This window comes from Nicotiana tomentosiformis, chromosome 7 (genome assembly GCF_000390325.3).
Source record: "Nicotiana tomentosiformis chromosome 7, ASM39032v3, whole genome shotgun sequence".
NCBI lineage: Eukaryota > Viridiplantae > Streptophyta > Magnoliopsida > Solanales > Solanaceae > Nicotiana > Nicotiana tomentosiformis.
Genome location: NC_090818.1, coordinates 38,865,826 through 38,876,225, shown reverse-complemented (window position 1 = coordinate 38,876,225; position 10,400 = coordinate 38,865,826). Strand labels below are relative to the sequence as shown.

Below are 10,400 nucleotides of genomic sequence, written 5' to 3'. Positions count from 1 at the left end.
TATCTTAAAATATGCGTTAAACAAATTTGAATTTTTTCACAATTTGAAGTTAGCTAAGGCAATATTATTACTGAAATGATGGCAAACATGTTGAAATCTCCAAATTAGAAGATTATCATATAGTTTGAGATGAGAGAAATACAAAGATAGTTTACACTTATCTATTGCTATCTTTTTCCCGTTTTATGTGATACGTTTTTTAGTATATTAAAAAAGAATAGCATTTCTTTTATATTAATAATTTAAAACTCTAAAAAAATTCATTTTTCATTAATAACATAATTTTAAAGCCACAAAAATATCTATAATATATTTTAAATCATAAGTTTTAAAAGTATTTTTTTTTTCTTTCTTACTTAAATTTCGTGTCTAGCCAAACATATATCAAACAATATCTTTCTCGGCCAGTATGCATTAGCTAGGTACCATTGATTACACAGTAAGTAATATACATCAACTAATTAAGTAAAACATATTTAGTCGCTACTATCAAATTCACCCTTCTTCGGCTCTTCATACTACTAATGATCTAGAATTGAGTATTCTAGTAAGCGGTGGCAAAATCATTTTAAAAAATAATTATTCACCCATATTATTCATTAAAAATGGGTTGGATAATAAACTTTTTTAAAACGGCTCAAATATAGATAAGAATCATATTATCTACTTAGAAAATAGATAACTAATGAATAAATAACGGGCTTAACTTTTATATTTGTAAAACGTCAAATTGAGGGTTCCTCAAGTTTGGGAGACTAGAAATTCTCCCAAAAGTAATCATATTCAAGAAGTCATGGATAATATGAATATTTATATTATCCGCCGATTAACCCGTTTTTTATCTGTATTAAATATGGGTCGTGTTGGATAATTTATTTGCATTACCCGCTTTCGACCCACCCATCCGACCCGACCCACCTGTTTGCCACCCCTAATTCTAATCTCCATATATAATACGTACTTGTTTATGATCTAAAGTTGGAAGGCAAACAAGTAATTTCCCTAAAGCAATAGAATACATGTTTATGATCTAAATTTAGAAGAAATACAAGTAATTTCTTCATCCACCAAAGCAATGATAGAAACTCTATTTTACCACCAAGGGGTGCGTGGAATGAATAAGAATTTATTATTAACTAGAGATTTCTCGAGTTTGAGTATGTGGGGAGAAATTTTTAATAAGAATCCCTCTCCTATTAGTGGATCTTACGCGGTGAGAATTTACATTAGTTGGAGCAGCGGATTCCGAGAACCAAATGGTTAAAAAAACTCTGTTCTTTTTACGGGATTCTAGAATTACTCTTTTCACTTGTTGACTACATACAAAGTTAAATTAACTGTGTTCACACTAGCTAATAATCTTAGTCGCTAAGGTCAAATTAAAGTGCTAATTTTGCTAATATTCTTGATAATGAGTGCTGGTATGATGCTAAACAAATTAAAAAATGTAAATTATCATTAAAAGCCATATTAATGCTAATAATAGTACAATTAAAGGAAGAAAACAATGAGGTGGTGATGGAAGAAAAAGAGGAGCTAAAGCACTTGCCTGGGACCCATGCCGTGTCTTCTCAGCTACCACATAATTATTTGTTTTCCATCTTTCTCCACTGCAATAGTAATTTTACTTCTTCTCTTAGCTAATGCAATTAATTAAAACCCAAGTCCCAAATCAAATCTCTCCCTCTGAAATTATGCACCCAATTTATATTGATTTTCTTTTATAACAAAGGAAAATAGAAAAAGAATTTTCATCATAGTGGTACGATGTCAAGTGAGCAAAGATTAAGGGAAGTAGGAGAAGGAACAACATCAACTATTGCTAACCATCATCAACCACCCCAACTGAGCAGATATGTGTCTCAAAAACGTCGTGATTGGAACACTTTCGGACAATACTTAAAAAACCATAAACCCCCAGTTCCTTTATCCAATTGCAACTACAACCATGTGTTACATTTTCTCCGCTACTTGGATCAATTCGGAAAAACTAAGGTACATTTACATGGTTGTATCTTTTTTGGAGAATCCGAGCAAACAGAGCCATGTACTTGTCCTCTTAGACAAGCATGGGGAAGTTTAGATGCACTAATTGGAAGGCTTAGAGCTGCTTATGAGGAAAACGGTGGATTGCAAGAGACAAATCCATTTGCAAATAGTGCTATACGAATTTATCTACGTGAGGTAAGAGATTCTCAAGCTAAAGCAAGGGGAATTTCCTATAAGAAGAAGAAGAAAAAGAAGAGGAAAATCCAAATTAATTCTAGTAACAACAACGAGACAGCTGCTGCAACCTTTCAGTTGCATTAATTCTTCTTGATGCCTAATTCTCAAGAGGAAAATAAAAAATGGTTAAATTTCTTTCTTTGATAATAAGAGGGCTGCTTTGATTTGCTTTTGCAGATATGGTAACAGTTCCAATACTACGAGGATTAATTGACTTCATATAGTATGAAGTAAGGATGTAAAATATATATACGTTCTACATAAAATATTCTGATTAAGTTGTTTCTCTATGCTTTCTTGGATATATCATTGAATTAGCTTCGGGATGTGAGTGTGAGCCCTAAATTGGAGTTTTTAAAACCCTAAAAGTTTTGACAGCTTCTACTGGTTATTCTGGATTAAATTAAACTTTGATCTTCTATACTTGAATTTAGGAACAATAGCAACTCTAGTTAATTTCTTGGATATAGCAACTTTGATTTCTTTTTTATTTATTTTTTTATTTGACGGGAGTGGGTTGTTCTAGTGGTGAGCATCCTCCACTTCCAACCAATAGGTTATGAGTTCGAGCTCTTGGAGGGAGCTAATAAAAAAAAAATTCTTTTTAGTGGGGGTCTTGCATCTTATTTTTTTATGTTTAATTTCAACGTCGTGTTTGTTTTTTTTTCAATATTGTGTTTTTAGGGATTCTGCACGATCTTATGATTGAAACTGGGGTTGCCTATTTATAATCCATGTATAATTAAGTCAGAAAACTAGTAGACTTCTGTGTATAACATATATATTATGGAGTATATATTATATGTACGTATAAGAGGGTTGTCTTTCGGTGTGTGTGTATATATATATATATAGATAATTTCTTCACAACAGGAATGAGCAACTCTCTCTGGCTAGCTGCTTCCTCGTGCTGATATCTACCTTCCTTTTTCTATGTTCCACTACTCAAGCCATTCCAATGTCATTATTGTTCATGTTCCTGTCCATATTCTATATTTGTTCCATAAACTAGTTAATTATCGTCCTTCTTTTCCCCTTCTTTCTTTCCCTTCAATTCTTATTCTGTGTTCCAAAAGCAAGCCATATTAATTTCCATTACGACCTCAGAAGAAATTAATTACTATGATAGTATTGGGGAGAATTCTAGTAGAAACTGACCATCAAGCTAATATTGATAAGATTTTGCTCTTACCAATATGACACGACGAAGTCTATATATGTTACTCCAGGATGTTTCTTTGGTGTATATTCATTGGTAAAATCAAAACAACCATAATTCTAACTGCACATAATTAATGAGTTGGATAACATCTGTAATCTGAGATGTTCTATCTTCTCGTATATATGGATCAGCTAGATCGAGCTCTTTTATAACTAAAAAAAGATTTTATGTTGTGTACATTCTTATTACGTACGTAAGGACACGACATTCATATTAAGTAGCCAAATAAAAATGTACACAAAATAAATCGTTATCGATATCCTTTCTCTTCTTTTTTTATTGTGGGGGGAGGGTGGGGGGGGGGGGGGTTCCTCTTTCCCCCTAATTAATTTTCTGCTTTCTTCTTGTTATAATACCAGCTGTTATTCTGGTACATCGAAAGCTGCAGGTAGTGCGTTAAACTGCTTCATTGCTAGCTAGTAGAATTTCTTCATAGATACTTATACACGGTAACAATTTTAATTTTTGGCGAGAGGCGAAGCGGTAGAGAAGGGTTAACTTGCTACTTGGATATTCAAACCGAACCGGAAAATCGTATCAAACTAAAAGGTCAAACCAAATCGATTAAAAAATCCGATTAGATTTGGTTTGATTTGGTTTGGTAGTAAGTAAAAAAACAAGGTTTACCCCAAAAATAAGTAACAATTAAATTTGTACGCGGTTTAAAAGATACGTGGTTTAATTCAATACGAATAATTAAGAACAACAGATGAATGAAATGAAAACAAAATAAACGATCAAACCAAGTGTAATGTAATGACCAAGCCTGATCTTAGATTGAATAGTTCAACTCGTCCTCGATTTGATCCTCGGTACAAGCTCGATCGCGAGTGAAGAAAAGAATAAATGAGTACTACCTTGAACAATAGCTAGAAGACAAAAGTAAACTTTTATTGCTTTGAAATGCGTGTTATAATGTGTTAGACTAAAGAAAAATATTCCCTTTATATATTAGGAGAATTTCAGTCCTAGTACAATTCTAAAAAAAGTAAAAATCTTCTTTTCCCAATAATTGTTAATCTACAATTGATACCGAACAGGATTCACGCCTAAAATTCGGTTGAAGATGAATATTATGACCCCCTATCCGTTATGCTTAACCGTTCACCGCGTCTCCCGAATCCAGAATACTTGGTCCGGGGTACGTCGCTTTGTCGTTCCAATCTCATATACATCGTTCATTCTTCCTGGTTCTCGATACGAGGGGTTCCTCGCCTCGATTATAATTACGTCGAGTCGTGCTTCCCTTTGTTCTCTCATCGGGAAATCGGAGAAAATTTTTACCCCCGTACATAGATAATCCCCTCGTTTTCAGGAAATAAGATTTATCGAAGCGACGGGAAGCGATGAATTAACCCCGGTTCCTCCAACCGAGCTGACGGGTCATCAAAACGTCCCATCAGTCGTGTCGTTCTAACTTCGAACATGGGTCGACCGCTGGTTGACTGTTCTCGAATGCGAAACGTCACGCATTGATTAAACTTCCTCTATAAAAGCTCTGACCCCTTTTTCACTTTTAAAATTTTCGATTCTAAAGCTCTTTGATTTACCCTCGAATTCTTCACTTAACTCTAATCCCGTCAGATCTTCGTACATTGCTTTCTAGATCTTCATATCTTCAAATCTTCAAATCAGACCTTCATACCTTTATCCACATCTTCAAATCTTCATCCTCATCTTTAAACCTTCATATTTTCCAGAATTCGATGGCAAAAATTTCCAAATCCGTGCCCCAACAAACCGCCCCTTCAACTTCCAACCCGGCCACGGATGCCGAGGTGACCGTTCTTGAAGTAGTCCCGGAGCCTCCTTTGAATAGTTTCGTTCCTGGGGGCTATTCCATTGAAAACGACTTCAAAGTCAAGAAGGCCTCCAGTCAACAGGACCAAGGTGAGGGAGTATAGAGGTACAAATCTCCGTTACTGAGGACACACTCCCTACAGTTCGGGTGGATTGCAACTGGTAGGGCAAGGAGGTGGTCGTTCCCGGCCCAACAAAGACATCACCACTCACATGGAGGAGTATCTAAGTGTTTACACTTACCCCTTCATGCTCGCTCGGTGGACCTTATAATCCTCGACTTCTGCAAAAGTTACGAGGTTTGCCTTGGAAAAATTCACCCGTCCTTTTGGAGGATCGTAATCCTCCTCCACCATTTCATAAACAACACTGAAGCACCTCCGTTCTCCAATGACCACCTGCTTTGTCTCTACAGTCCCCGAATCTTCTGAGGGGGCTTGATCAAGCTCATTCGTCGAGCAAGTAAAGCTCCATTCTCGAGCATCGATGAAGATCGAGATCGAGGTTGGCAGGGGAAGTTCATTCGGGTGAAAACCGAAGACCTCATTCCCCCCAAATTTCTACCGTTCCCTGAAAAGTGAAACTCATCCTGTAAGTCTTCTCCCTCTCGAGTACGTGGTACTTCCTTTTATTCGTTTTCTAATTACTTGCATCTTCCGTTGTGCAGCAGTCGCCCAAGTTATCAATGTAGTCCCTCGCTTCAAGGAGTGGATTGATGGGATTTGCAAACAAATGTCTTACTTCGAGCACGAATAGCGCAAGCTCTCGAAGGGCAAGTGGGAGGCCCGTTACCATGGTGAGTCTTCCTCCTGAATAATTACATTTATATACTAAACTTTTATTTTTGCTAAGTCTTTTTTCCTCTCACAGGTTTGCCCAAGACTATTAAACTTCGGCTATTGGATGAGGACGAGGCCCCATCCTCGCTTGTTGAACCCTCCGCTTTGGGACAACCCGGAGTTGCCGCAAAGGAGGAGAAAAAGAAGAAAAAGTGGAAATCCTCTGGCTCTCTTAATGCCAAGGTAAAAAAGAAGAGTATAGTTGTCCGAGTCTGGAAAAGCAATAAAAAGAGCACCAAAGCCAGGGTACCGGACCCCGATTCCCTCTTCTGGCTCAGGGATTACCCGGAAGATGATGATCTGGAGTTCGTCGCTCATGGGTCGACCATCGACGAAGGAGAGCAGGCGGCAACCGGAGAAGGTGGCCGAGAGGTCGATCCCCCTCTAGATCGGGAGCTAGAAGGAGAATTTGGCCATGGCCTCCTAAGAAGCCGCTCCTGCCCCGACGGAAGTAGCCGGTGTCATTGACATTACGAAGACGCCGTCCCACTCAGAGTCTATCTTTGAAGAGTCTCAAGCCGATCAAAAAAAATCAAATGAGATGGCATGGGGCACAGATGATGCCCTTAACATGTTCTTCGACGGCATGGACATGAGCGCGTTGGAGGACTACTTCGGGCTTGGTCAGCTGGAGGTCCCAAAAAAGGACGTGCCATCTAGAGCGGGCGAGCCAAGCTCGAGCCCGAAGCTAGTGAGGCAGTTTCCTGCCCCAAGTGTAGACCACGACCGTAAAAGAACGGTTGTTCTTACTATCCCAGTGGATGCCCGAGTGTTGTCAGCTTCGGTGGGTGTGGCCATTTATCTTCATTGCCTGGTGACCGAGGAGGACCGGGTAAAGATAAACGAAGTAGGCATATCGATCCTCTTCAATGAGGCGCAACAGGCACTGAACTGGGTAAGATGTCTACTCCCTGTATCCTTTGTGAATATTGCTTAATTTTAGCATATTCTAATGACCTTATTGTTTTGTTTTTCAAGCTTCGGTGCTCCACCATGAGAGCTTCCTTCGGTCCTGAATGGAAATCAGCCAGCTCGAGTTCGAGCTCAAGGAGTAGATCCAGAAGAATGACATGTATAGGGCTCTCAATGAACAACAAGATGAGGCTCTCAAGGACATCCCAATTCTCTGAGCCGAACTCGAAAAGGCACAAAAGGAGGCCACGTCCGTAAAATGGGAGCACGCCGATCTGATCGAGAAGGTAAGGATCTTTGAGGATAAAAACGAGATACTACTCGTGATGACTAACAACGCAACTTCGCAGGTCCAAGAGAAGATAGACTTGATTGACTAGCTTCAGGCCGAGATGGATGAGGTCAAGACCACGGCCGAGGCGCTGAGGGACAGGATGGACCTGTTGGTTTCGGAAAAGGAGGCTACAAAAGAGGAGCTGGCATCGGTCATGGACTAGCGCCGGGTGGAAAAGGACAAGGCCAGCAAGTGGTCTCAGCAAAATGACGAATTGCGGACACAACTGAATTTAGCCGCCTCGGAACGGGATGCCCTTGGCCAGGAATATACTGCGTTGAAGTCCAAATTGGAGGCATCTTCGATTAATTCCTCCGAAGTCAAGGAAATTCTGGCCTAGTATAAGGCTAGTGTAGAGATAGCCGATGTCGTTTAAAGATAAAGATCGAGTATGTAAAGTGGTTATCCCGGAGGGAGACCCTCAAGGAGATTTACGCCCTAGTATTTGAACTGTCAGCCGAGATTGAAGAAGCCAAGAGGCTCGAGGCCGAGGCAAAGGAACTTTATGAGCCCGAAGGCTCCAAAGGTTCCGAAGGTGCCGGTGCCGAGTCGAGCTCCGGTGAAGATCAGGCGTAGATGCCTTACTTTTTTTTTGTTCCCCTTTTGTACATTTTCGTTCTTGTTTATTTTGAGGCCGTTTTATCGTGCCTTTGTAAATATTTTTTGGGATATATAAAATTTTCCATCGTGTTTTTACTTTTTAGTATTCGTTTGCCATTTTTTTTATTTGCATATCGTCCCTAATGCCTTAGCATAGAATCAAACATAATCTAGAGCATCTTCTTCGGAGGTACGAATGGGGCTCGATTTCGATGGAAACTCCAGATTACTCGTGGCTTCGATATTTCGATAAAATCGAAGGCCTTTAATATGCTTAAGTGTATTAGTTATATACGACAATGTTTTTGCCAAGGGTAACCCTTTAATAGGCTTTGATTATACGTAAGGGCCTTACTTTCTGAGTACGGACTTCGGACGTCTCCGGGCCATTTTAGGGTGGCCGTAGCGTTTCATATTCTGGCACTGCCTGATAGGCTCAATGCCTCCGGAATTTAATAGCCTGGGCCGTCCGATTTTTTATCGGATGACAGTCCCCCAGTCGGGGTAGCCCCTGGGCTTTAGGATCTAGGATCCATAGTGAAGCATCTACGACGAAGCGAAATGCGTAGTAATAAAGTATGAAGGAAGCAAAGATTTCTTTCATTGTTTTATATGTAGAGTACATAATCGGAGGCGCATAAGCCTTGTGTCATGGCTATAGTGGGCTATATGGGCAAGATTCGTTTGACTATTTGACCCTTACAGTGAATCCTAACCACCAAGCCTTGGCTTTTGACATATAAAATTTGCTCTTTCTAAAGATCTTAACCTAGGGGTAATGGCCCCTAGTATTTGAGGCCAAACTTGGGTTTGGTGCACACGATCAACAATTCCAGTTTAAGGCCGATCTTCAAAACTAAAGTAGCATATTTTACTGTTGCCTCGTGAAAAACCTTGCCGAAAAACTCACTTCGGGACAAAACCAGTTCAAAGGAAAAAGAGTACAACACGTACTTTCAGACATAATAGTCACATTTACCCTTGGCCAAGTACCTGTATAAGTTAGTCCGCAATATAACGAAATTAAAAAGGGAATTGAGTTTATACCTTAGCCGTAGTACCTCTTTAAGTGTGCCACGTTCCAGTTGTTCTACAGTTGTACATTGTTTCCCAACTCGAGCTTATACGAGCCTTTGCCGGTTATTCTGGAAACTCTATACGGTCCTTCCCAATTCGGACCCAGTTTCTCATCGTTTGGGTTCCGTGTGTGTAGCGTTACCTTTCTCAACACCAAGTCCCCGACTTGAAAATATCAAAGGTTGGATCTTCGGTTGTAGTACCTCCCTACTCGCTGCTTCTGGGCGGCCAACCGGACCAAGGCAGCTTCCCGTCTTTTGTCCAATAATTCTAGGCTCGTGGTCATGGCCTCGCCGTTTGACACTTCGGTACCATACTAGAACCTGAGGCTCGGTTCCCCCACCTCGACTGGTATTAAATCTTCCTCTCCGTAGACTAGAGAGAACACAGTCGCTCCGGTACTTGACTTAGAAGTTGTACGGTATGCCTACAAGACTTCGGGCACGATTTCCTTCTACTTTCCCTTTGAATCGATCAATCTCTTTTTCAGGTTTTGGAGTATTGTTTTGTTCGTCGATTCCTCTTGCTCGTTTCTACTAGGGTGGTAAGGCGTTGATAATATCTTCTTGATCTTGTGGTCTTCGAAAAACTTATTTACCTTGCTACCGACGAATTGTTTTCTTTTGATGCAAATGATCTCGGTCGGTATCCCAAATCAACATATTATGTGATCCCAAATAACATCGATGACTTCTTTCTCCCGGACCTTCTACAATGCCTGAGCCTCGACCCATTTGGAAAAATAATCGGTCAGAGTAGTATGTATTGGGCCTTAGCGGGAGCCCATGGCAGGGGACCGATGATATCCATTCCCCACTTCATAAACGGCTATGGTGACAAGACCGGGTGAAGCATATCTCCCGATTGATAAATCATCGGGGCATGTCTTTGGCACTCATTACATTTCTGTACGAAGTCTTTCGTATCCTTCTCCATTTCATTCCAGTAGTAACGGACTCTTATTAGCTTTCGAACCAAGGATTATGCCCCCCGTTCCCGCAAGTGCCCTCGTGGACTTCTCTCTTGGCGTATTCGGTCTCTCCGGGACCTAAGTATCTAGCCAGTGGGCCAAAGAAAGACCTTCTGAATAGTTTCCCTTTGACTAAGCTAAACCTGGCAGCTTTGGTGTGCAAGGCTTTCGATTCCTTGGGATCCCGAATTCCCGATGGAAATTTTCATGTCTTCAGGTAGTCTATGTATTTGTTTCTCTAATCCCAAGTCAAACTTGTCGTTTACTTTGGCGTGACCTTCTTCTACCACCGAGTTCATCAGTTGCACTACTGCCCCCAGTTGAATTCAAGGGAATCGACAGACGACCCCAAGTTGGCCAGTGCATCGGCCTCACTGTTTTGATCTCGAGGTATGTGTTGCAGAGTCTATTCCTTGAATT

At 40.4% G+C, this 10,400-nt stretch overlaps 1 protein-coding gene across 1 annotated transcript; it reads left to right on the top strand.

Annotated features, from left to right (window-relative positions):
- Window positions 1–1,533: 1,533 nt before the first annotated feature.
- On the top strand, window positions 1,534–2,514 carry LOC104084753 (protein LIGHT-DEPENDENT SHORT HYPOCOTYLS 10-like). Its single transcript, XM_009588707.4, has one exon. The coding sequence runs from the start codon at window positions 1,768–1,770 to the stop codon at window positions 2,308–2,310; it is 543 nt and encodes a 180-aa protein (XP_009587002.1). The 5' UTR covers window positions 1,534–1,767; the 3' UTR covers window positions 2,311–2,514.
- Window positions 2,515–10,400: the final 7,886 nt, after the last annotated feature.

What these genes read in the sequence shown, in the direction of transcription:
- LOC104084753 (XM_009588707.4), top strand. Translation starts at nt 1,768, where the DNA reads ATGTCAAGTGAGCAAAGATTAAGGGAAGTAGGAGAAGGAACAACATCA.